The sequence below is a fragment of the Ovis aries genome, unplaced genomic scaffold, assembly GCF_016772045.2.
Source record: "Ovis aries strain OAR_USU_Benz2616 breed Rambouillet unplaced genomic scaffold, ARS-UI_Ramb_v3.0 scaffold_85, whole genome shotgun sequence".
Lineage (NCBI taxonomy): Eukaryota > Metazoa > Chordata > Mammalia > Artiodactyla > Bovidae > Ovis > Ovis aries.
This window is the reverse complement of record NW_024599827.1, coordinates 1551893-1579469: the sequence shown is the minus strand read 5'-3', so window position 1 is coordinate 1579469 and position 27577 is coordinate 1551893. Positions and strand designations below refer to the sequence as shown.

Here is a 27577-nt window from a genome sequence, read left to right as displayed (position 1 = left end):
CTTAGCTCCCCAATCAGGGATTGAACCCACACCCTTTGCATTGGAAAGCAAAGTCCCAACCACTGAACCACCAGGGAAGTCCTTCAATATGTTTTAATTAACTAAAAAACAGATGATGCAATGACATGACTTTCCTAAGGCCCACAGGCAGGGGCAGAGTAGGTACCAGCCTCCCAGTCCCTCGACCTCTCACTGCAGCAAGCCTTGTACCCTTGTTCTGTCCTGCTGAGGAGCGGCTTTATTTGTTCCCTGTCCCCTTGGGCCATGCCTTTTCCCAGGAGGAAGTCCAGGGCTATGCCCAGCCTAGCTCAGCTTGGCTTCCTGGGTGTGGGGGCGCTGGCTTCATTCAGGCCTTGGGCCCAGCCACAGCTCTTCTCTCCTTGGGTTGGCCTGGTCCTCTGGTCCCTTTGATTATACACACAGCCTGGGGCCTTTCTTCCTTAGAAGGTGATATAGTTGTTTGACTCCTGCATGCTCCCTGGAGCTCAGTGTGAGGGTTTCCAGCCAGCCCTGTGGAAGGAGGCAGCTTCAGTGGTTAGGCTTGTCGGACATCAGGCACAGGGCTTGGAGGAGCAGGTGGACAATGGCAGACGGACAGTGGTAGAGGGCACGTCATTCGCCCAGGTGGGCGGGATGAACAGAGAGTGAGGACCTGGTGGCTCTGGTCCTGGTCCCTGAAAGTCACGGGGTGGCCCAGAGGGGCCCAAGCTCTGTGGACAAACTTCATGAACGCCACAGTGCCTGGGCTGCAGGCAGAGGCTGCGCTGGGAGAGAATGCATTCAATAGCCAGGAAATTCCACGCACCCGTGTGTTTATATTGATAAGTGACCACCTCCCTGTTCTGGTCATTGCAGTTCCTGGACGATTGTAGGGGCTGCTGCCGTCGTCCTGCTCCTGGTGGCCCTGCTGGCTCGTGTCCTGGTCAAAAGAAAACCCCCTCGGGACCCACTGTTCTATGGTATGTCTCCATGGGAGGGGGCCCTTGTGTCCGCCTCAGAGCACAACATGTGGGACTCTGTTTTTCACTGTGGCTGTGAATACTCTGAGCCAACTGGTAAGGCGATGCGAAGTGCGAGGGTATTTCCGTAAGACGCAGCCCTGCTTCCCTCTAAGGGAAGGACTCTCGATAGCAGTGGACCCCACCCTGTCCCAGCTGGGACCCAGGCAGGACACCCCTCTGTTCCTCATCTCTGCCCTGAGCCATGCTCTCACCTCTGACCGCGGCTATTGTACCAGCTCCCTCCTGGCTTTCAGCCTTCAGCCAGCTATGTGCAGCCCCTTCCATTTGGCTTTGAGCTTAGCGGTTTCTGGTGCCTCAGTATGCTCATTTGTACAATGTGGAAAATAATAGTACTTGCTGTGGAGGGTTGGTACAAACATTAAATAAGATACTGTTTGTAAAGTACTTGAACCACTGCCTGGCAAATACGCACGTATCTTAAATAAATGAAAACACCACTGATTGAGCACCTGTGGTGTGCCTAGTATGACTCTGAGCACATTAGCATTATCATTTTAGTTAATCCTCAAAACAAACAGGGCTTTCCTAGTGGCTCATATGGTAAAGAATCTGCCTGCAATGCAGGAGACCTGGGTTTGATCCCTGGATCAGGAAGATCCCCTAGAGAAAGGAATGGCTACCTACTCCAGTATGCTGGCCTGGAGAATTCCATGGACAGAGGAGCCTGGCAGATACAGTCCATGAGATCACAGTCAGACACTGAGCAACTAACACTTTTACTTTCTTTCTTTCACAAAAGTATCCTCCCTGCACACACGAAGAATCTGGCTCAGAGGTGCTGAGAAATAGGGTCAAGGTTACAGCCAGTGAGACAGCACTGATGCCCCAGATTGCTCCCAGTTTGCATATAAAAAACTCTGAAGCTTAGAGAAATGAAACTTACCTAAGCCCTGACAGCCAGTCAGCCGATGAGCTGGGCCTGTCTGAATCCATGTCCTCTTTCTGCCTCCAGTCCCCTGCCGCTGGTCTGGCCTCTGCCCACGTTTGCAGACTGGCCTCCTGCTGCCGGCTTCCTTCCCCTTCCTTTGTGCTCCGTGGAGCCCTTGCTCAGCTGCACTCGTGTTTCTCCAGGCTCCTCAGGGCTGAGTACCCTCCTCTCCCTCAGCCCTCTGTCCTCATGTCAGTCAGTGCAGCCCCGACTGGAGGGCAGGGACTGTCCTTGTCATCGGTGACCCAGAGCCTGACCCTTCTGTTGGCATCAGCGATTGTCGGTAGAAAAGCTGAATGATCAGTTGCTGAAGGCTTCCTCTTCTGGGAGACACGCAATGGCTGATCACCTAATGGCTCATCACTGTCAGTGAGATCTGGACCAAAGGGCTGCACAGAGGCATGGGGAGGCAGGGCACGTGTGGGCCTCCTGCTCTTCCTGGGGAAAGTGTAAACACTGCACTCCTGGTTGCAGACGTGGGGCAAGGCTGGCTTCTCTGCTCTATGAGTTAACCTTGCCCGCCTTCCTGGGTATTTTCTTGTTTCACAGCTGCTTTTATATTCACCATTAAATTTTTTTTTAAAATTTCTTTCTTTTGGGGTGTGCCATGCAGTGTGTGGGATCTTAGTTCCCCGACCAGAGATGGAACCGATGGCCCCTGCATTGGGAGCACAGAATCTTAACCACTGGACCACCAGGGAAGTCCCACCACCAGATTTTTTTTTACCATCCATGCCCATCACACAGTTTGACGCCGATTTGTTATGATTTGAACAGAAAGCTTTATTGACAAACCGCCACATGCTAAATTTGATCACTCACTGTTTAAAAAGTATTATTCCTTAGCTGGTAGTTTTCAGCTGGTAGTTGTTGCTGGTAGTTTTCAGCCCACTGAGGAGCTTCCCACAGCCCTAGTGAGATTCTCTAAGATGCTGTGGCTTTCCCTCTTTAATATTCAGTGGTTCCACCTCATATCCAGTTTTCTAAAAATCACTAGCCTTCCTTCCTAAAACAACCGTTACTTTCACATCAACCACTGTTTGTCCATAGGATCTCCAGTGTGGGGTAAGGCAAGCATGTTGGATACACTCTGAGTCGGGCCACCTGGTAACCATTGATATGAATGATCTCTTTGGGTCAATGGTCACCTCTGTGCTCCCTGGGCCACAGGGGAATGGTTTTGTTCCTGCCGCCCAGCTGGAATGCAGATGTGGCCTTGGCAGCAACGTGTAGGAAGTGGAGGAGGGGAGTTGGGCAGCCTGGTAGAATCCCCTGGGACCTTGTCATGCACTCCTCCCAATGGGCGTCCTCTTGCAGGTTCATGACACTGGTGGGTGGCTCCAGCTGTGTGCATGGGAGGTACATTCTGTGAGTCTGTGTTGATGGCATCTATAGAGTCTTCTGGAAAACATGACAAGAAATCATTACTGAGGACTTCCCCAGTGGTCCAGTGGCTAACACTCCAAGCTCCCACTTCAGGGGTCCTGGAGTTCAATCCCTGGCATGTGGGAACTAGAATCCCACATGCCTCAGCTAAGACCTAGCACCGCCGAATAAATAAAAGTAAAAAAGAAATCATTACTGGTGGACGCCAAGCTCTTAGGCTTTGCCCCCTGAGCTGCGGCTTTCTGAACTGTTGCTTTCTCTGCTCTAGTGTATGCGGTGTTCGGATTTACCAGCGTCGTAAACCTCATCATTGGACTGGAGCAAGATGGGATCATCGACGGGTTCATGACGCACTACCTGAGAGAGGTACGGGGGCACTCAGCCACCATGTGCACCATGCACCACGCGCCACCATGCGAACTGAAGGGTCGGTGACTCCAGCAGTATTGCTCTAGCTGGAAATTCTTTCATGTCATGTAAGAAGGCACGGCACGTGGTATTTCACTGACTGCCGTGGACACAGGACACTCAGTTATGTGGAAAGTAAAGCGGAAACTTAGGATTAGACTGCGGGAGGCAGCTCTCCTCAGTGTTGGGTCTTACAACTCTGTCTTCACACCTGACTCACCACCTTCCTCCTCTACTTGTGTTTACAATAAGTGGGGTACTTTAAGGCTTCTCAGGTGGCGCTAGTGGTAAAGAACCCAGCTGTCAATGCAGAAGATGTAAAATACGAGGGCTCACTGCCTGAGTGGGGAAGATCCCCTGGCAGAGTAAATGGCGACCCACTCCAGTATTCTTACCTGGAGAATCCCATGGACAGAGGAGCCTGGTGGGCTACAGTCCATGAGGTTGCAAAGAGTCGGACACGACTGAAGCGACTTAGTAGCAGCAGCAGCAGCAGAGGTCTTTAAATGAATTCAGTATCTGTGTATCTTGTTATCAATGCATTACTCCTTAAGAAAGCCCAAGTCAGTCAGTCCTAAATGTGTAAACTGCCAAGCACGGAGTCAGTTAATAAAGCCATTTGATTGTGATGATGAATACACGCTCTGCCCCTCATCACAGCATTATCAATCTACCTGGCACCTGGCAGAGCTGGTCCTCTTTCCTTATATGACGGTGTGATGAATCTAGCCCCAGAGAGGTTAAATAACATGCTCCAGGTCACATAGGAAATAAGGAGCAGTGTAGTCATCATTCATGTTTCAGGTAATGGGGAGCTTCGAGTGCAAGCCAAGGGAGTTTGGGTTTTGTCCCTTGTGTGAGGGAAGATGTTAAGTAACGGGACAGTGCAGTCAGCTCAGAGAAGGATGGGCTTGAAGGGAAGGGTCAGTGCTGTGAGCTAGGACACCAGCCAGGAGGTGTCCTGCAGGGCCAGTGAGGGCATGAAGGTGACCCAGATGGAGGCCAAGCATGCACGGTGGAGAGGAGGGATGACCTTCAGAGAATTTGAGCGGCTGGAATGAGTAGGTCTCAGGGATGAGCTGGGGCCAATGGGGAAAATAAGGGCTAAGATGCCATCCTGACTCTGGGAGCACTTAAGGGGGCCCTCCGTGGCGCTTCCCTAGCTTAAAAAATTTTTTTTTAAATTTAATTTTGGTTGTGCTGGGTCTTCTTTGCTGCACAGGCTTTTCTCTAGTTGCAGAGAGCCGGGGCTACTCTCTAGTTGTGGCCCGCCTGGGTGTCTCATTGCAGGGTCTTCTCTTGTTGTGGAGCATGGGCTCTAGGGCTTCACTTGTTGCAGCTCCCGGGCTCGAGAGCAGGCTCAGTAGTCGTGGTGCACGGGCATGTGGGATCTTCCCAGACCAAGGAAGAACCCGTGTCTCCTGCATTGGCAGGTGGCTTATTTTTCTTTTACTACTGAGCCACCAGGGAAGCCCTGCCCTAGTCTTTTAAAAAAATGGCAATGGCAGTGGATGACACACATTTTCCAGATAGACTTGAGGGTGGAGAGACTCCAAGGAGAAGAGACAGTGTGGGCAGAGGCTTCGAGATAAGAAACAGCATGGGGCTCCCCACTGCCAGGCAGGGATGATGATGAGTTCATCTGGGGATGTGAGGAGTTTCAGATGGGTAAGGGACATCCTGGCAGGTGGCCCAGCAGGCACGGCTTTGCAGGTGTTGAGCTCGGGAAAGACATAAGGGGACCATCTCAGGAGAGTTGGCACCTGAAGGTCTGAGAAGAGAGGAGAAGGTAGAGAGGAGGGCCGAGGGTGGAACTTTGGAGACCTTGGCCAGAAGATCAGGAGCCTCTGAAGTGGCCTGGGAGGGGCAGGCACAAACACAGAAGGAGGGCTTCCCAGGTAGTCCAGTGGTCGAGAATCTGACTACCAATGCAGGGGATATAGGTTTGATCCCTGGTCTGGGAAGATTTCACATGTCGTGGGGCAACTAAGCCCGTGTGCCACTACTGAGCCCGTGGTCTAGAAGCTGCGGGGTATGACTACTGCGTCCTTGTGCTCAAACTACTGAGCCTGCACGCTCTAGAACCCATGCTCCACAGCAAGAGAAGACACCACAAAGAGAAGCCTGTGCACCGCAACTAGAGAGTAGCCCCCATTCTCTGCAACTAGAGAAACCCCATCTGCAGCAACGAAGACCCAGTGAGCAAACAACAACAACAGAAAAGAATACCTATGTTTTAAAAAGAGGCAGAAATACCCAGGGAGTGCAGGGCCACAGAGCCCACAGCGAGGAGGGTTTAGGAAGGAGGTAGCTGCCAAGAGGGCCTGGAGTTTGAGCTAGTGAGGGTGGTGAAAGGGGGATGAGGAGGGGGCTGAGGTGCAACTGTGGGAGGGGTGCAGGGCCAGGCTGGGGGACCTGGCTGCCAGAGAAGAGGAGGTAGGGCTTGGTCTTTTAGTCGCCACCAGCTTTGCGAGGTTTCTGAGCCGAAGAATGACATGTCCAGAGCTAGGGCAGGGGTGTGTTGAATCGGAAGGAGAGGAGAGAGGTGGGACGACCACGTAGGAAAGGCCCAGTGAGGGGTGCCAAGGGCTCGAATGAGGCTGTGACAAGAAGGAGTATTGCCTGGGGTTGACATCATAGAGACAGATCAGTGGGACCTGCCAGCAGACTGCGTAAGAGGAGGAGGAGTGAACAACGACCCTGTGGTTCTGACCTGGGCGAGCTGAGTGGCGTCTCCATGAACATAGGCCAAGTGGGGCTCAGTTGAGGGGACAAGGTGATGAGTTAAAGGAGGTGAGGTGGGCTTGAAGGGTCTCTGGACCCATCCAGTGGAAGATGCTCAGCAAGCCACTGGGTGAGGCCAGCATGGCTCAGAGAACCAGATGTGTAGGCACGCATGGTGAAAACCATGAACTTGGATGGACTTCCCTGGCGGTCATGTGGCTAAGACTCCATGCTTTCACTGCCAGGGGCCTAGGTTCCATCCCTGGTAGGGGAACTAAGATCCCACTTGCCATGTGGGATGGCCAAAAAAACCCCTCCAAAACAATATGACCTTGGATGGTATTGTTCGATCAAAGCACGTCAGAGAGAAAAGATGTGGGCTGGGCGTGAGTATTAAAGTCTGACTTGTATGTTGTTTCCTCCCTCCCTCCGCCCCACCCCTGCCCCGTGATGATCACACGATTTGTGTGAGGCAAGACGACAGGCAGTCGTTGCCCCAGGGAAGCTCAGAAAATCCCCTGCTTGGTTGGCTGATTGACGGGCTGGTTGATCTGCACTCTTCCTTATTGTGGCAAGGTCTTAAGGCATCTTAGGAAGACATCTGAAACAAGGCAGGAGAGCACAGGTATGGGAGAAGGGAAGACAGGGGGTGGGGAGGAGCCAGAATGACACTGCACCCAGGCAGGTTCGGCAGTGGCTTTCAAGTAGTGGCCTGCAAACGCAAAGCACCTGGGACAAGGAAGTGTATTAATGGCTCATCGTATAATCTGTGTTTATAAAAGTTAAAATTTCTTGGAAGTATATTTCTTCCTCTTTTTCTTGTTTAGTTGCCCAGTCATATCCAACTCTTTTGTGACTCCCATGGACTATAGCCCACCAGGTTCCTCTGTCCGTGAAATTCTCTAGGCAAGACTACTAAAGTGGATTTCCATTCCCTTCTCAGGGTATCTTCCTGACCCAGGGATCTAACCTGTATCTCCTGCATTGGCAGGTGGATTCTTTACCAATGAGGCACCCGGGAAGCCCACAGCTCTTCTTGGTAGTACAGCTTCTGCTAGGAATTAGCCATGTGACCTTAGGCAGGTCAGGTAACCTCTTGGAACCTCTGTTTGCTCATCTGTAAAATGGGGTCACTTGTATCTATCCCATGGTGCTGCTCGGAAGGTTGAATGAGGGGCAGGGTGTGAAGCCCGTCCATGCCTGCATTGGGGATAGCGGCAGGGGAAAGCCCTGCCTTCCTTACACGCAGCCCAGCACACTGCTGGGTCAGCATGAATTTTGAAGGTCAGCCAAGTGACTCTGATCAGCAGGGTCTCCCCTGGCCACCCTGCCTGGCCAGAGATAAACACCTTTAGTCACAGACTGGACTTGGCCTCAGTGAGTTTGCCACAAGGGCAGGATTGCTTGTGATACCATTTGTTTTGCATCACTGTACACACTGACAGAATCCATCTGTCAGTGCAGATGTGGGTTCGATCGCTGGGTCAGGAACATCTCCTAGAGAGGGGGATGGCTACCCACTCCAATATCCTTGCCTGGAGAACCCCGTGGACAGAGGAGCCTGGTAGGCTACCGTCCATGGGGTCACAAAGAGTCAGACTCGACTTAGTGACTGAACAACAACCCACCTGTGTAGACCTAGCATAAGACAGGCACAGACTCATTCCACCTGCTGTGGCAGACCCTAGTTTCGGCGGCTCCAGGGTACTTGTATTATTTTCATTGCTGTTGTTCAGTCACTAAGTCCTGTCTGACTCTTTGTCTGGACTACAGCCTGCCAGGCTTCCTTGTCCTATATATTTGTATACATATATATGTATATAAAACATGTATATTTTCATGTTGCTACCAATTTTGTAATTGTCTCAGATTCCGAATAGTTTCAGTTCAGCAGACGAACATGTTAGTTCTGCTGTTTTATTTTACATGTAATACTGGTCTTGTATTTTGCTTTGAAATGTTTGAGTTTTATCTACAGTGGACCTCTTATGCTTTCCTCAGGGTGAACCGTATCTGAACACGGCCTATGGACATATGATCTGCTACTGGGACGGCTCTGCTCATTATTTGATGTATCTGGTGATGGTGGCAGCCATAGCCTGGGAGTAAGTCGGCTAACCTGGTGGGTGTGCCTGGGTCACCTTAGCAACTGATAGGCGAGTGTGTAAGGAACAGGGATGTACAGAGGCAGATACATAGAGAGGCAGATACATAGAGAGGGGCACACGGACATGAGTACAGGCTCTGTGGAACCAAGTGAGACATGGCTGTTTTTCTTTGCATCACTTACTCCCTTTTGAACATATGCCTTTGGACTGCCCCTCTGGCTTCCCTGGTGGCTCAAATGGTAAAGGATTTACCTGCAATGAAGGAGACCCAGGTTCGATCCCTGGGTCAGGAAGATCCCCTGGAGGAAGGAATGGCTTCCCACTCCAGTATTCTTGCCTGGGAAATTCCATGGACAGAGGAGCCTGGTAGGCTACAGTCCGTGGGGTTGCAAGGAGTCAGATATGACTGAGTGACTAACACTTTTTTTTGCCACGATGGACAGTTCTGGCAGACCCCTTAATGTTTTCATTTCCAGGAGTAAAAGCCCATTGTAATTCAAAACTTCAGACTCCTTTCAGTTCAGAGCTCTCTCTCTCCCTCCAGCTCAGGTTTAGCCCTGAGACTGAGAGGTCTGCACTGAGGCTGGGGTACATGCTCAGTCCTTTTATTACTTCTCAGCTCACTCCTCTGGGAGCATGTGTGTGTATGTGGAATTAAGGAAGAGGAGCACAGTCTTACATGACCAGTGCTCTTTTCTGGGTATTGGGAGCCAGGTGGTATGCTGGCTCTGCCTTGTGGGGCGCATGTGTGGGGTCTTTGGAGACCCCAGCCATAGAAACCAGGCTTCCCAGGTGGCACTAGTGGTAAGAACCCACCTGCCAATGCAGGAGACATAAGAGACATGGGTTCGATCCCTGGGTTGGGAAGATCCCCTAGAGGAGGGCATGGCAACCCACTCTAGGATTCTGGCCTGGGAAATCTCATGGACAGAGAAGCCTGGCAGGGTACAGTCGATAGGGCTGCAAAGAGTCGGACACGACTGAAGTGACTTAAAGACACACGCACCATAGGTGCCTCTGCACTACCCTGATCCCTGACATGAGCAATGCTCTTATGGACTGAAATTGTGCGACTCTTCTGCCCATGGGGTACACCCACAGCTTCTTTCTGCTGGAACCCCTATAACCCAGAAGGTATACCCTTGAGGTGGAGTCCTTTAAAGATGTCTCAAGTCCACCTACCTTCCCAGGCCTGCCTTTGGCTCCAGGTTAAAGTCTCACATTCTTGCTTCTCACAAGGTTGAAATTCAGCTTGACCAACTGTCCTGTGCCTCTCTCCAGCCCCCAGTTGTCCACGCCCAAGATAGTCCCAGCTGATTTCTGGACTTTTCCAGGCTCTCGCCCATCTCTTCATGAATGTTCCCAAGCTCCAGGGAACACAGCAGGTGTTGCCGAGAATGCTCAGGCTCTGCCTCCTGCCAGGAGTGGGCCAGCATTTCCGTGGTCCTGTTGGGGAAGAAGATTCTGATTTGCCCCCTGCTGACAGTCCCAGTCATCGTGAATGGGCCTCCTGGGATCTGATACATTGGGCTTGGCGGGTAGGGCAGGGCAGAAAGCACACAGTATTCTTCACTTCTCTATCCCGATAGAGAATCCCTTTTTAAATTTCTCTGAGTCCCTTATGGAGGTGGGCTGTCACTTGTTATTCGGTCCCTAAGTCGCGTCTGACTCTGTGATGCCACAGACTGCAGCACACCAGGCTTCCTTGGCCTTCACCATCTCCTGGAGTTTGCTTAGACTCATGTCTATTGAGTCTGTGATGCGATCTAACCATCTTGGGTTGTCACTTATCGGTTGCAGAAACTTTTTGCCAACATCACCTGTTAAGATTAGAGGTATGTGTCTAGCAGCTCCTTCCGAACATGGATTATGTGTCACTTATTGTATTTATCTTTGGGACTTTGACTGAAATTCTGTAATACCTGGGAAAGTCCATTTATTAGCATCCTACTACTCATACTTAAAATGATTTTTAAAATGGATCAAATTTTCTTCTTTGAACCTTCTTTTCCCTTTCATGCTATGAGTTTCACAAATAATAGTGAAATGCAGGCCTCCTTCGAAAGTGATGACCATAGTGTGGTTGAACAGAAGACTGGTGTAGTAATCATAATTTCCTATGCAAAAGGACATAAAGAGGATTCTAGAGCTCATCACATAGGGAAATGCAATTTGTTCAGTCACCAGGGTTCCTTGTACTGGGTTTATTACTCTTGATTCAGTACATTTTCGATTCACGTACTTTACTAGTTACAACAGAGATCAATTGTGGAGCATCTTATACTAACAGTATTCTAAAACAAGTGTGCTAAGTCAGGATTTTTTTCATTACAGGGAAAGTTATAGAACCATTGGCCTATATTGGGTCGGATCTATTATTATGAGCATTGTTGTTTTTGTGCCAGGAAACATTGTCGGTAAGAAACTTTATCTTAAAATTCACTTTTCTTTTCTGAAACAATGGGAATAATTTTTAAATAGGGAAGCTATTTTGGTTGTGATAGAACCAAGAAAATTCCAGGTTTACCAAAGAGCTGTTTTGCAGTTACTTCTTTTCCCTTCCAACTTTCCTTTTAAGAAATGCTGTTGAGCAATTTTCAAAAGTGTACACTGAACAACTAGACTAATATCAGTGATTCATGACTTCTAGAAAGATCTAGTGGGGTAAATATTGGGTTTGTCACTACATTCAGTATGAAAATATTTCTTACATCTCTGTATTATATTTAACTCGACACACAGTGGGCACATGATAAATATACTTGAAAATTAAGATTCTTGAAAGCTGATATATAAAAGTTATTTATGTGTGCCAGAAATCAGGATATTATATTAAGTCTACTTTTAAAGTACTGTAAATAAGGCATACCTGTTAACAAATACCTAATAGTTTTAAATTAACCTATGCTTCTGGTCTCATTTAAAATACTGTCTGGTCCATATTAGGATTTTAGATGACTTGAGATGGGGAGGGATCCTACATGTTATATGTATGTGGATATACTTTTGGTAAACTTTTGACATTTTCCTTTTTCTTTCTTTTAAATAGGGAAATATGGAACACGTATTTGCCCTGCCTTTTTCTTAAGCATACCATATACTTGTCTTCCTGTCTGGGCTGGTTTCAGAATCTATAACCAGCCATCAGAAAATTATAATTATCCCTCAAAGGTGATTTTATTAATTTAAATGTAAACCTGTTCTCAAACTCAGAGGTCACTTGTATCCACCAGCTATTGGACTAGACCAGGCCTCCAGGGACTGTAGCCTTCGGGGCAGTCAGTCAGCATGACTATGTTGATTCTGCAGCAGTGGTTCACACCTTATTATGGCGGCTAGAATGGTCTGCTTCTGTGTGATTAGATCTGCTTTGATTGGCTGGGCCATGCTTTTTGGAACTTCTGGTGCCACAGGTTACACTGGCTCTTCCCATTAGATTTCGCATTATTGCCCAGCATGTGAAGTTTATCTGGGGGCTGCTAATGGCCTGGAGTTTGAGCACCTGGGCACCTCTTTCAGCGCTATCTATGCACTACTGCCCCAGAGGGAGGCTGGAGAGAGACTGCTGTTCCAGGTAGCACACAGTCAGAGGGTCTGATTACCAGGAGATCCAGGCACATGGAGACTGGCTGCAGGACATCTTCTGAGATACCTCCCTTCCAGTCACAGCCAAGGTGGTCAAGGTGAAACAATACTGGCCCAGCAGGTACTCTGTTAAGGTCTTCAGTTCTAAGCTAGTGACACCTTTCTAAGTTCCTCTTCCTTTCATAGGTATTAAATCCTTAAGCAAAATTGATATATGAAAATATGAGTTACTAGAGATAATCAGAACATGATTTTTCATTTTATAAAAAGACTTACAATAGAATTCATTAAAATACATTTTAATTTACAAACACTTCATTTGTGAATGTTTGGACACATGCTATGTAAACTCAGCTTGGGACATTGATAAGTGGTGCCCCCTTATACCCTTTGGAGGAATAAGGTGGTTGTTAAAAAAACAAGCAGACAGTAACCATATCCTTAAAGGCTTCCCCAGTGGTTCAGTGGCAAAGAATCTGCCTACAATGCAGGAAATGTAGGTTTGATTCTTGGGTCAGGAAAATTCCCTGGAGGAGGAAATGGCAACCCACTCCAGTATTCCTGCCTGGAGAATCCCGTGGACAGAGGAGCCTGGTGGGCTACAGTCCACGCGGTCACAAAGAGTCAGACACGACTTAGTGACTAAACAACAGCAAACCACAGCCTTCCTCCTTGCTTCACTGACGCTGATGGCTCCAGGCTAGCACATCTGTACTGTTCATGTTGTAAGACACACAGACTATTAATTTTTTTAAAAAATGTTAAAACACAGTCATGGCCAGGGAGAAATAGGCCGTCATACATTGCTGATACGAATACAAATTCTGAGTCACTCTGCAAAGCCACTTGGCAATGTTATCAACGTTAACAAGTTTAACTTTTTAACCTTAGTAATTCTACTTTGAGGGCTGTATCCTAAGAAAATCATCAGAGATTCTGTCAAAGATTTATGTACAAAGTTGCTTGTCATTGCATTAAGTATAAACAGTGAAAATGCCTAAATATCCAACAATGGAACTTTTAACAATATGGTTAAGTACTTATAGGTAGTGAAAGGCAAAAAAACAAAATTATATATACTCACACATGTAGTATTATATATAACTATGTATTTGTGACTGGAAAATACAACAAGTGTTAATAGTAGTATGATGGGTTACTGGTTTATTTTAAAGATGAGTATATTTTACACTTAAGATCATAAAAATGCTATTAAAAAAATATGGCCTCATAGAAGCAGAAGGGCCCTTCAAGATCACTAGGCCCAATCTCCTCATTTCACTGATGAGCAACTGAGACTTGGGGAGAGGAATTATTTTCCTAAATTACCTTGCTAGTGGTTTTGAATCTTGGAAATTCTCTTATCACGGTATCTTTGTTTCAGTAGATCTCAGATTATTCTTTGGCACCTCATCAGTTACCAACTCTATTTTAGGTCATTCAAGAGGTCCAAGCAAAAGACCTGCTGAGAAGACCTTTTGATTTAATGTTGGTTTTATGTCTCCTTCTGGCGACTGGATTTTGCGTGTTTAGAGGCTTGGTAAGCATAAGGGGCCACAATAACATAAAAAAAAAACTTTAAAATCAGATTTTCCATGGCACTAACAAAACATACTTCCTATTAGAGCCTGGTGGAGAAGAAAATGACAACCTAGTCCAGTATTCTTGCCTGGGAAATCCCATGGACAGAGGAGCCCAGAGGGCTACAGTCCACGGGGTTGCAAAAATGTCAGACGTGACTGAGCAACTTAACAACAAATTAGAGCCTAGAGGCCTGGACCTGCTTCCTGCTACCCTCCTACCCTCCTACCCTCCCCCCAAACCTCTCCTCCCAAAGTGTGGTCCCTTCTGGGCTGTTTCATGCCATCTTCTTGAGGTCCTCAGATCAAGCTCTCCACCAATTAATCTTTAAGGCTCCTGAAAAATTAGCCATTCCTCTCATTCTTTTCATTTGTTTGATGTTTCTGTTTGAAATCTCTTTGTTAAGGATGGTGACTTAAGACTCTAATCAAGCTGGCATAGAGCATCCATGTGTTCTCAGGAGCAGGGAGATGGGATTGAGGACAGGCTATCAGAGGAAGCTGTCAGACTCCTGGCTGTTTCCTGGCTGTGTGGTCTCAGAAACATCACTTAACCTCTCTGATCCTCAGTTTCTTCCTCTATAAGAGTACCTACCTTAGAGTATTGTTTGAAGATTAAATGATGACACATCAGACACTTGCAGAGGGCCTTATACCTAAAAAGTACTCAGTAAGTGACTGCTCTATTTAAGGGTCCTTCAGAGTATCCCAGTTTCATGGTTTATCCTCAGTAGCAATAAATTTGAGCAGCCAGAATTATATGGTTAATTATATTCAGCTGCAATGACAATTACTGTTCTAAGCCTGCTGGCATTGCATAGCAGTTGGGGGCAGAATGCTAAATGTAAACTGGTGCACCTGATTCATTATTTTGGGGTCCTTGGGCTGTAAGGGGCCTGTACGACTGGTAGGTCAGGGTGAGTAGTCCTCAGCGCTGTCTCCCTCTGTGGATCGTCAAAAACTTCCTGGAACAGAGTCAGCTGGTAGGAGTGGCCTAGGGAAAGGATGTAAAGGAGAAAGCAGGGCAGAGGCTTTGCTCAGACCAGAACACTGATAACCATATCTGGTTGGTTGCTGTAATTCCTCAAGTCAAAGAAAAACAGCAACAATAAAAATGAGCTGCAACTGTTTTCTTGCACAGCCATCTCCATGCCCCTGTGCACATGAGAAAAACAGGGGTAAAGCGTATACCCTTGGAAGGTGGGGCTTTAAGGTTGGGATCCATTTTAACCAATTCCGCCACTGACGTGTTCATGTATTACTTAAGTGGGACAACATTTATGGTTAAGGACACCAGGAGTGGTGCCTCAGGGAAGTGGGTTAGAGGGGACTCAGCATAGTTAAGATGAATCTGGTATAGAAATGTACTATTCTTCCTGCAGGGACTAGTTGGCTAGTTATTCCCGGGAAAAGGGAAGCTGATCATTTAAAACAAGCTGTGTTTTAGTTAGCCAAACCTAGATGTTTAAACTGAACATGAGAAAGATCCCCAGGTACAGAGAATTAGTTTCCATTTCCTTCTCCACTGTTATCCTCTACTTGATCTCTTTAATCTATATTTATGTTCTCTCCCTTTTACTGATGAGCTTCTGAAGTAGCTTTTGTTACACAGAAAGCAGCTTGTGACTAAACTTGGCACATTTAGCCTTATCAGCAAACCTAAGGACCAGATGTGACTGTCTCTTGTAATGAACTCATTTTTGTTCTTAGATTGCCTTGGATTGCCCAGCTGAGCTCTGCCGATTATATACGCAATTTCAGGAGCCGTACCTAAAGGATCCTGCTGCTTATCCTAAAATCCAGGTCAGGTGGTTGTGAAGCCTAAGGTTTTTCTAATTTTCTTTAATAACAGGAAAATGTGATACCATGTAGCAAAGAGGAGTTAACATTTTCTCAGCTGAAAGTGTTTTGTGTGTGTGTTCTTTTCATTAGGCTAGGTTAACTGCCATTTACTGATGGCATTATTTCTCTGTTCTGTGCAGATGCTGGCCTATCTGTTCTATTCCGTCCCTTACTTTGTGATTGCACTTTATGGCTTGGTGGTTCCTGGATGCTTCTGGATGCCCGATATAACCCTGATACATGCTGGAGGTCTAGCTCAGGTACTGAGAATATGCTGTTTACTGGAGAGCTGGCTGTCATTGTTGGGCATCTAAAAAAAATACCTCTGCCCTGTGTGTTAGAGAAGGAAATAGTTATTAGATATGTCGTCCTCTTTGCTTGACAGTTCTTTAGAATATGTTTCTGCATTATTTAAATCTCAAAATTAACTATCTGGTAGGTGCGCCATCCAGTCATACAGATGAGGAAACTGAGCTAGCAGGATTAAATGATTTGTTCAAGGTCATGTACCCGGCGAGCGGCACTGCCATTTTCTACTGCTGTTTCACAGTCTCTGAGCACCACAGTTACTAAAAGAGAATTGAGAGCTGTTATCTTTAAGATGTCTGTCTGAATTTAACGTTTCGGAAGTCCACTATCCTATCCTACACAGGACCAGGGAAACTGGTTTTTAACAAAGTTCAGCTCCTGGAAAACAGGGCCTGTCATTCCATTCCTCCCTTCTGCTACTCAGCCAGGCCTCTGGCTTAGAGTAGGTGTTCAGTGAACACTCACTTCATGGAACTGGAAGTGTAATTATTGATGGAAGCATCATATAAAGCATAGTTTTTATAAGATAACCTATCAAACCAACTGATGTTAGAAACAAGGAAGAAAATTACTTTTTTTCCTGTAATAATTTAAAAAATGGGCTTCCCAGGTGGCGCTAGTGGTAAGGAACCTGCTTGCCAGTGCAGGAGGTAGAGGAGATGCTGGTTTGATCTCTGGATTGGGAATATCGCCTGGAGGAGGGCATGGTAAACCACTCCAGTATTCTTTGCCTGGAGAATCCCATGGACAGAGGAGCCAGGAGGGCTACAGTCCATTGGGTTGCAGAGTTGGACATTACTGAAGGAACTTGGCATGAATACATAAATAAAAAAACCCCAGATGAACTCATCTTTTAGAATCATTATCTTTGTCTTGCTCTTGTCAAGCAGGCCTAATAATGAGGTTTATCTGGAAGCTCTCAGCATATATGGTTAATGATATCCATGGTATAAATAATCCTGCTGGCAAAAAGATACACTGGAATTTACAGAGTTTAAGAATGGTAATGGCATTTATAGGTTAATACAGTGGGCTCAATCTTTCCAATCTGATGTGCTTCTTAATTACGGAATTAGAGCTTAAATAGGTTGATGCAGTATCCAGTCATGGTTCCTGTCCTTTCCTTGGAGGACACAAGGAAAGAGAACTAGTATTTGCCCTCCTTGCAGACCTCTGAATTACTCTATTTCTCAGGCCTTGGTTTTTGGGTCTTTATTTCCATATCTTTTAATACCCACTATAAGATGATGGCTTTCAAATTTCTATCTTTAGCTCAGACTGTTTTGATCCCTGTATTTAATTCTCGAGTCTCTGACATCTCAGATTTATGTCTAAGATAGGACTCCTGCTCCTGCCCACTTTTCTTCCACTTCCCCCATCTTTGTAAATAGTCCTTTGTGGTGTCTAGCAGCTCAGGTTAAACACTTGGAGTAATTCTTCACACTTACCGCTCCCTCATCCTCTATCTGTAGCCCATTACTAGGTCTGGTTAGTTCCCACTCGAGTAATTCTCAAACCCACCACTTTTTTTCTTTTGGCCATGCAGCATGTGGGGTCTTAGTTCCCGAATCAGGGATCAAACCTGTGCCCCCTGCATTGGAAGCACAGAGTCTCAACCATTTGACTACTATGGAAGTCTGCAAATCTGCCACTTTTTTTTTTTTTTTTAAACAGCTCCGTTGTAGTCTGGGCTCTCATTACCTTGCTTCATGCAAGGCAAGCCACGCTGTGTTCTACTCACCTACTTGTGCAAAGGCAGGTTGTATGCTCTGCTGGAGGAGCAACTACTCAAGTTTTATTTATGCTTGTGCAAAGATCATGTGGGATGTTTTCAAAAGTCAGGCCTGGCATGGACCCAACTGCAAAGGAAGCTGATACATGTGGTCTCCCCGTGTGCTTCAGAGGAAGGAACTGTGTGCTGAACAGAGTATCGTCTCGGCAATTTTTTTTTTTTTTTTAAAGCCTCACTTAAAGATAAGCAAGTGGAACTCAGGCTAGTTGTTACTTGCCTAAGGTCACAACATTACGAAGTGGCAGAAGAGGAATTCAGAATCCCATGTGGCCCCAGAGCCCATATTCTTCCCCACTGTCCTGTCCCTCTCCTCTTGCAAACAGTGAATTAAGCTCCAGCATCCTACAGCATAGAGTAGGGCTTTGTACATGGCATGGATGAGGCAGAGGACCTGCTGGGGGTAGAAGGCAGTGACACCTGGGCTCTGGGCTTTGTGGGCTGAATAGATTTGAAAAGACTGAGGAAGCTTTTAAATGCTGGAGTGTGCAGTAGTTAGAGGGTACTGAGGGCCTCCCCCAGCTCTTACTGGTCCCTTGATTAGATTGTTCAGGGTGTAGCATCTACTCACTGCCCGTGTGCTTTGCCTGCCCAGGCTGGCTTCCTCTACATGCTGTGTCCCCTGGTCTGCCCCACACCAGGCCCTGATGTAGGAACACTGAGTGTCACCAACTAGGAGGCTGGTAGGAGTGAGGCCAAGACCTGAACCTGGTGAGGTCTCAGGAGACAACCAGAGAACTAAGCAGGAAGCCCTTGGCCAAGGCCTAGTCATGCATAGCGTCAGCAGTCAGGAGCCTTGGGATGGACAGAGCTTGGGGTGAACAGGTGCTTCAATCTGTAACAGTTAAGACCAGCCCCACACTAAACCTGCTAGATAGGCTGAACTGGCAGACAGGCACTTGGGACTCTAGCACATGGTGGTGGTGGTTTAGTCACCAAGTCATGTCCGACTCATTGTGAACCCATGGACTGTAGCCCGCCAGGTTCCTCTGTCCATGGATTTCCCAGGCAAGAATACTGTAGTGGGTTGCCATTCCCTTCTCCAGGGGATCTTCCTGACCCAGGGATTAAACCCAGGTCTCCTGCATTGCAGGCAGATTCTTTACTGACTGAGCCACCAGGGAAGCCCATGACTCTAGCAGAAGTCCTGGGAAAGGCAGTGTGGAGCACAGAGCAGACGGCAGCGGCAGTGGTTTCAGCCATACACCAGGCCTTGCAGAAATCTCTGGGCTCATCCCTCACCAACAGATTTGTAAAGGTAGCCTGAGGCTGTGGACTGGATCCTGTAGGTGTCAGAAGGATGTTTCTCCCAACCAGCAGAACAGGGATAGCCTGAGAATCATGTGTCTGACATACCCGTAGCTCCTAGCTGGGCTGTAACATCTACCTATTCAGAGCATTTGGCCTCAGGAAGACCTAGAAATCATACTGCAACAAGACAGTGCAGACAATGAGAAGGCTGAATTACCGTTGTGTGATTTCTGCTTGGCAAACAAATACTTGTTTATGAAATGAATTCTCATTGTGAGAGGACATTTGACACACTCTTCATAGAAGCACTCTCCATAGCTTGACTAGCACCCCTAGCTTGCAAAAACTACCACTCCTGATTTAGAAGCTTTATGGATTCATGATCCCACTGAGTTTATAAAAATCTGCTTTTACTGGAAGATCTAGTAAACTCCCAAGAACCTGCAACTTAAGAAAAAAATATTTGAAAAGCTTCTAGGCCAGTACAAGTCAACAGAAGACATAGCTAGTAGTTATGAGGGCCCTCATTTCAGACCATTTAGGAATCTGCCAAGCCTGCTGCCTTCAGAAATCAGATAAATCAAGAGCTGAAGTAAAATACAGTAAAACCACGACACATTTGGCACCAAAGAATCCCACTGGGGACTTATTCATAACCCAAGTCTCTTTCCATGCAAAATTGAAGTTTCAAGTCTAATTTGAAAAGTATTGAGTTGGCCAAAAAGTTCGCTTGGGTTTTCCTTTAAGATATTTTGGAAACCCATATGAACTTTATTACAGGCTGCTTAGATCTACTCATTAGCCATTTCTATCAGTGGAAGAATTTATCCCTGAAAAGATGTAGTTAATATGGTTAAGAACGTGAGCTCTGGAAGCAGACTGGTTCAGCTCTCGGTCTGTCACTGATTAGTTCAGTGACCTTGGTTACTTAACCTCTTTGTTTCCTCTTCTGTTAAGTAACAGTACCTTCCTCATAGAGTTGCTGCAAGGATTACTTACATGAAGTAATCTCTGCAGAGGGTGTAGAGCAGTGCCTGGCACATCAAAAGCTGTGAGCCTCTTTGTTGCATTCATTACTGCTGTTGTTAGAAGATCCCCAGTGAAAGTTTCGAGAAATGCCTTGTGTTTCTCAGAAGATACGTGATCTGTAGCTCTGTATGTTGTGTATAGTTACCTAAACATCAGAGAAACTGGAAGCAGCTGTGGGACATATTCACAGTGGGTGTGGCTGGGAGCCTGCCGTGCCATTCAGCAAGCAGGCTGCAGCCATAGAGGCAATGCATGACCCTTCCCACTGGGTTCAGACTCGCTCAGTCCCCCATCTATTCAGGTGCCATGTACTGTCTCACAAAAGGGTCTGGAGGCTTATCTGTGGGTAACTTGGTTGTCCAGAGTTGACTCTACTGGGAGGCAAATTCTTGAAGTTTTTTCCTTTATGGAAACCTTTAAGGAAAAAAACATCTGAGACTAAAGGTTTAGAAAGAACATGAGTAATTGGCATACTAATTACAAATCTCATTTTAATCATTTGCTTCTGATGTTGATTCACCTCTAAACATCTTCATTTAGTTTTAAAACTAGAGTTTGGGTTTATTGTCTTTATATGCTTCTTATTCTTTGGTGGAGACACACAGTCTTGGCATTGTCAAAAGATCAGCAAGGGAATCTAAAAACAATGTGCCTGGATTTTCAACCAAGTCGGGTGCCAGCTCACGAACAAGCATTTCAGCTGGGTTTTGTGTCTGTCTATGGAAGAACTCCATGTGCTTGGCACTGTCCTAAGCACCTGACAAGAGATCAAGCCATTGAACCTGTGTAACAATCCTATGAGGTGGGCTCCATTATTACCTTGCTTTTCAGGCGAGGAGCCAGAGGTAGTTACATACCTAACACAAGGTCACATTGCTGGGTTTTGGTGGAATTGGGATTTGAAGCTTTCAGTCTGTTTCCAGATTCAGTGTTCTTAACCCCAAGACTATGGTGTTCAGAAAACCCTAAGAAACAGTAACACGGTTCTCGATTAGCTTAAGTATCAGCCAAATAGCCTGGCTGTTGTCCCATGTTCTCATTCGTTTTTGCCTACATTTACATAGACACACACAACTCAGTTCTTTTTTCTGGAACTAAGATTGGGATTTTTATTCAAATTCTTTCCAGGCTGTCTCTGTAAGAAAACAAGAGCTATTAAAAATTAAGCCTTTTTTTTTTTTTTGCCTTTATTGCCTCATTTTCCATCCCAACCATTCATTCTTTAAAAATCATAATCTCTTAAGGTAAAAAATGATTAGAATGAAGTTTAGGAAAAATGATGAGGTGCTCAAACTCACATCTCTGAATTCTGGAGGAATTTCTGGGACCTGTAACTTGTACCCGTGATCCTGGCCATGTGTCAGTTCAGTAGCAATAAGGTCACCAGGTCACCAGATGCTAGCAGGATGCTCGGTTGAGCTCTCCAGGCCCTGTTCTAAGGAGGTCTTGTGTGCTGGTGGGGAACATCACCAGGAAGCTCAGTGCAGCCCCTTCTCAGCTGTGTACTTTGAAGGGAACCCTTCTCAAGTGAGACTGAGGGTCTTTTGAAACTTCAGCATCCTGGAAACCAGACACCATAAGCTTTGGGAGGAAGCTGTGGTTGGGTTGCTCACTCAGGTATAGGTGAGGCCACTCTAAATACCCTGTCAGAACTATGAGCAGTACCAGAAACTACAGAAGACCGGCCTCAGGCCTCCTCTCTCAATTACATACCTCTTTTAACTAGAAATGCAATCATCTTGGGCTTCCCTGGTGGCTCAGACGGTAAAGGATCTGCCTGCAGAAGACCTGGGTTCGATCACCTCTGCCCCTTATTAAATAATTCTGAAGCAAAAGGCCTACTAAAATAGGTATAAAAATAGAGTAATGCCTTGTAGAAGCTTTTTGTATTTTGACAGTCACAAGATCATTACTGTTGAACGTTTATTGAGCTCTAACAATGTGAGGTGCCACACAAAAATTCAGACACAGTACCTGCCCAATGGGCTTACAATCTAAAGGACATGATCATTTTTTAATGTTCCCATGAGTTTGCTGTTTGTGAAAATGAGGTATTAACTGCACTGGTTAGTGCAGGAAAAGAGCCTATGATATTAGACTTTTTAAGCAGGTTCCCTATGCAAGTAGGCATGACTGTTCATATTAGTCTCTTAAACTGTGGTTTGCATTTCCCCAAATTTGTCTGAGATATATGTAAAGTCTGAAAAGATAGACAAATGCACATTTCTGAAAATCAGGGGTCAAATCTGGCACCTAGTCCAGAAGAAAAAGTCTGGTTACATATTCAGAAAAATATTTTTATTCAAAATTGGCCCTGGGGAAAAAAAATAGTGATGGGGGGCCAAGTTCCTGTTGGGGGTTCTTACAATGTCCACAAGAGCAGGTCCTCAGGGCAGCCTCTCAAAGGCCCTTCCTTAACTCTTTTGTAAGCATTTGGTGGGTTGTGTTTGGGCACTGGCCCTGGGGGTGGTATGTTTGAGGATAAAGCCCTCTCAGTGGCTCACAGATCACCAGGCAGATGATTCCTGCCTTGGCACTGGCCTTTGTCCTTGGCAACACACCACTCACGCTAATTTAATGCCTATCTCCAGAGAAGAACAAGACTACCAGACACCCTCAGGATGTATCAGGAATTTTGTAAAAATGTAACCTGCTAAAATGCCTGTTGCTGATACCATCCTTATACATACTGCTTTATGAAAACTTGTCCTTTTCTTGTCATAAAGTCAAGTGCTAAAGTAACACTTTTGTTCTGTTAACCACTTAGGATAAACTGATTTCATATGGAAGGAAATCTAAGATAACTTATACGTATTTAAAGCAAGTTATTTCATTTTCATTCTCATGATTTCTGTCCTTTTATCTTTTGTCTCTTTGCTCTGATCCTGATAAACTAGTAAGTCACCACTTACTACATTTAAATTCCCAATCCTTTATTCATGTATATCTTGAGTTTCAGTTATGATATGAAATAAAGACTCCAGGGGTGCATTTTGTAAAGATACAAGGATCCTGAGGAAATACTTTCACAGAAGCCTTTTTCTAATAGTTTTCACCTGTGCTTATGAAAAGTATCAAAAAAGGCCAACTGGCACATTCTGGAATGTATGTTCTGAGCAGGTATCTAAATACAAGTGGGAAGTGCTTGCCTTTATGTTTTGTAAATTCAGCTTTTGCTGACAAGCTGGACGGACATCTCAATAATTTGATGTGAAAAAGTTGCGTGCGTGTACATTTGCCATTTTATAAAAGAGCGAACAAATCCATACCCCCACCTTATCTTACAAAACAACCCTTAGTATTTTTTAAGTTGCATGAAAAACAAATATACAAGTAAAAAAACAAGCAAAATGCATAATTAAGGGCTTTGAGCTCTTGCTCCAAGGAGTAGGTGAAAGAATTGATATAAATGAAGCTGAGGTTTTCAGAGCTTCTCTTTAAATAGCTATGCTAAAAATATTTCAGCTGTCTAATCTCTGTACTTGCTTCATTTTTACTAGAACACACTGTGTGAGCTGCAGCTGAGTTCCTATATAGGATATCTCCAGAATGCAAATCAGGACAAGGCAGATTTTATTCAGATTTTTCTTTTGTAAATTGAGCCACTACTGTTTGGTATGGGACTGGGCGGGGTGGGCACTAGATGGGTTAAAAATCAGTTAGCCTGATAAAGACATGCTAAAGAAGGCTTAATTTATTTGAATGGTTATATCAAGACTGACCCCAAGTTCAATGAGATATTGAGGATTCTGGATTGTTTGAAAATCTGGTTTTGAAGGCAGAGGAGCATGGTCTGAATGGACCTTTAGGAATGCATCTGAACACAGAACTTATGCTTACCTCCCTCCCCCGCCCCCCTTTTTTTTTAACATGACAGGCTCAGTTTTCTCACATCGGTGCTTCTCTTCATGCTAGAACTGCTTATGTCTACAGAGTCCCTGAAGAAGCGAAAATCATTTTTTTAGCCTTAAACATAGCATATGGAGTTCTTCCCCAGCTCCTGGCCTATCGCTGTATCTACAGACCCGAATTCTTCATAAAAACAAAAGCAGATGAAAAAGTTGAATGAAAACACTGTTTTATGTTCTTTCTCTCCAGATGACTGACTTTTGCTATCTTGGTACCTATATCTGGCCCCATTCCACTCTTTTCTTGCACAGGAACATTTGCGAATTCATCAGTTCTTGTTCTGTACTCTGTATCATAGGAATTATGTGGGTAAATCTTTTTTTGAAGGAAAGTTGAAGTTACTCAGAAAGTCTGTTTAAAGAAATACATTTCAGGGTATTTGTGAATAAACAACCACCTATCTCAATATTCTGTTTGTATATATTAAATATAAGTGTGAAAAATTACAATTTAGCTCCTATAATAATTAATATGAAAAGGTAACCATTCGAAAGTGAAAATGGCCTATGCATATTAAAAATTTCAAACGAGCAAATACAGAATGGAGGAATATTTTTGCATATAAGATGTATATGCTTTATGATCAACCTCACTATAAAAGACAAATTACCAGAATATTTAAAAATGTTGTTTGAGAAGTGTTTTCCCAAGGAAAGTGAATTATTCACTGGGGTTTCAAAAACTGCTTTCACTGAAATTTTTTATTGAGTCTAAACAGTTAAGAAGGGATCTATAACTTTATTACCTTTATTTTACTGGTGACTGGAAATATTTCTATTGTGTTTCTGTGTATATTTTTAATAAATTATTTTTGGCCTTTTATGAAGACAAATCTTATTAAATTTGAAACATTTTGTGTATTTTCTTTTTCAGAAAAAGTTCTGTGGTCTTTAGTTTTGTTTTAAAAATCTGTCACTTATACGTTCCAATTCGAAATGTCATCTACGTTCTCCTTATGTTTTAGTGTGAGCGATGAAGAGGACTTTTGATGAATTAATTAAATTTCCTTGATTTTAAATTAAAATATTCAAAATTAAAAAGTACCTTGTAAGGACAAAGAACTGGACTGGCTTTCCTACTCTCTTTTAAATGAACTGTTCATCATGTGGAAGCGTGAGTCGAGTATAATAGAGGAAAATCAGTATTTGCTAAATGAGAGAAACAAACCCCAAACACAGCCGCCGCCTCAGTGCCCAGGAGTGGTAAGTGGATCCGTACTCTTATGCCCTCAGGTGCCATCGTCACCACTCCCATCATCACCAGCATCATCACTAATGGCCCTAAGCTTTCAGAGCTGCTCACATTTTTTCCTTCATGCTATTTACTAGCTCATCACCAAAATAAGAAAACCTAAAAGAAAACGGTGTCCAGATCAGTGCATGGATAAGGTCCAGTGTGAATTTAGGGGTCCACTGAACTGGTGAGTAACACAGATACGCAAGCAGTCATGTAGCCAGTTCCTCTCCCTACCCCCCAGTGTTAAAAAAAAAAAAAAAATACAAGTCCTAAAACCCAGAGTGTTTAAAAAAAGAAAAGAAAAAGCCTCACCTGCACTTGATTCTCTTATCAGCTTGCTGTTAACAATTTTTGCTTTAATATATGAATTACATTAATACCTCACATTACATATATGAAGCCAAATTACACTAACTTAGTTGTTTACAACCTCAACTCTTACTCCCAGTACACATTCCAATAAATTTATTCTGTAAAAACAATACATTTTTTTGTTTTTGATTTTTTTTTTTACAGTAAACTTTTCAACTACAAACCTTGAATACGCGAAAGATGTTCCAAGGACAAGCATAACAGGATTGATAAAACCCAAACTGACTAAATGTGTTCTCACAATATAAGTTGGCATAAAAATAAATAAAATTTTCTATTATCACAATTGCAACAATAATGTACACATAATAATGGTTTGTGGATGAGTATTAACTATTCTAATTCTAGTTCCAAAAGAAAACAACAGATCGTTTAAAAGTCTATATTTAAAAGTCAATGCTTTGTCTTACTTCCCATAGGGCTACTGCTGAGTCCAGCTTTAAAATGTAAAGTATCCAGCTTGAGTGATTAGCTCAAATTGTATTGGCATTGGGAGAAAATAAATCACTGCCTTTATCTTGGAGTAACACAAAAGACTCACTTAACTTCACATATAGAAACTGAGTTTGTGTACGTAACAACATGAGTTTTGAGAAGTATAAGTTGTCAACTAGCTATTTCTAATAAGGAAAAGGTATTTTACAATATGATTCAACTTTACACATGGCCTCAAAACTGAAGGACAATTTTAAGTTCACCTTCAATATGCCAACATTATGTATCTAGGAATTGGTTCCTGGGTTCTGTCACAGAGAAGAAATCCCTTAAGCATTATGTTGAGTGGTCCTTTTAAAAAAATGCTAATTTATATTTAACTGAGTGTTTGGTGATGGTGGAGTAAAAGGCAGAAGAGTGAATGAACATAACTGCCTTGATAAAGGATCCTAGACTTGTATAAGCTTGTGCAAAAATCTTGATAATCCTTAGTGGTTAAGGGCAACTTCATGCAACCAAATAACATGAAATTAAGTCAATAACCTTAAAAAAGGCTAAAATGTCTTTTTTTCCCCCAAACACATCAGAGAGGAATGTGAATAATGTACATACAAACTGGGGTTCTGTCAATGACAACAAGGACTATGTGTTGGTTCATATCAAATCTGAGAATATTGGACAACCAAACGTATAACCTTCTTGTGGTTTTCTTAGTATGCAGCATTCATTATGGTGGTTAGGTCTGGAAAAAAACACAAAGAAAACAAGCCTTTAGATGATTCTGGATATTAACAATATAAGCTACGCACATCTTTATACTATATACCTGGATTTTTTGCGATTCCAATTCTGCATTGCAGCATTAACAATACTTAGCAAGAATAGTCTCTAAGGGTTTGCATTATACCAATCAGTGCAAAAAGCTAAAGGAAAAACTAGGGCATTTTTAGTGTAAACTTTGTCTATTGTCTGGCAGGACACTGAAGTAGCGTGCACTCTGTAAAACTCTAGGACAATGCATTGCTGGGATACATAAAATTAAGGCAAAAATGGAGATAATTCATCTTTGTGATTCTGGTATCACAAAGAAAGGTAAATTTCTTAAAATTTCAAAAGTATTTGCAGAATTGCAAATTATTCTGTGTAATATTTATAATTTAATTACTTGTGACAGTATGGCTCAATGAAATACAAGAGTTAATAATATTAAGTCAAGATATACAAAGAGAAAGGAAGCCTAGATTTTTGTCAAGTTTAGATTGTTTCCATTTGACAAAGATAAAATACTTCCATTTCCTAGAAGGACTGTGTTTTAGTTTGGGTCCCACTTTTAATTGTGTCAGGTTACATTTCCCCACCCGGATGCTATTTTTGTTTCTTCATCATTAACCCAAATACATTAACCCCCTTAGTACTGTTCTTGTGGGATAAATGAAAGAGGGAACTCGGGCCCCCAATACTTTTTCTGAAAACAGCCTGCTTCAGCTCTTCACTTCACTAAGTGAATGAACTTGTTTGTATGATGCTTGTCATCATTCATGGGTATGGTTTTCACTTATGTAGCTGAACTCTACCCTGCACCATACATAATATACAACTAATTCCAGAACCTTCAAAGAGGAAAGTTTCTAAACCTACTATCCCCTCAAGATAGCAGAAATACA

At 44.3% G+C, this 27577-nt stretch overlaps 2 protein-coding genes across 5 annotated transcripts in view; one reads left to right on the top strand and one right to left on the bottom strand.

Moving 5' to 3' along the window:
- The window catches only part of TM6SF1 (transmembrane 6 superfamily member 1), a 30175-nt gene extending 5244 nt beyond the window's left edge, over positions 1-24931 (top strand). The window contains exons 2-10 of one of the 3 annotated variants that reach the window (XM_042242632.2): positions 856-959; positions 3605-3702; positions 8470-8573; positions 10911-10993; positions 11626-11747; positions 13597-13701; positions 15452-15544; positions 15724-15843; positions 24835-24931. In XM_042242632.2, the coding sequence (XP_042098566.1) occupies positions 856-959; positions 3605-3702; positions 8470-8573; positions 10911-10993; positions 11626-11747; positions 13597-13701; positions 15452-15544; positions 15724-15843; positions 24835-24846 (841 nt within the window). In that variant the 3' untranslated portion in view covers positions 24847-24931. Of the gene's footprint in view, positions 1-855; positions 960-3604; positions 3703-8469; positions 8574-10910; positions 10994-11625; positions 11748-13596; positions 13702-15451; positions 15545-15723; positions 15844-23838 lie in introns of all 3 variants that reach the window. The other 2 variants (XM_027957106.3, XM_027957107.3) reach the window with 2 other exon arrangements.
- The window catches only part of HDGFL3 (HDGF like 3), a 79493-nt gene continuing 73786 nt past the window's right edge, over positions 21871-27577 (bottom strand). For both annotated transcript variants that reach the window (XM_027957110.3, XM_060408767.1), the window contains exon 6: positions 21871-26655. In XM_027957110.3, the coding sequence (XP_027812911.1) occupies positions 26650-26655 (6 nt within the window). In that variant the 3' untranslated portion in view covers positions 21871-26649. The remainder of the gene's footprint in view (positions 26656-27577) is intronic.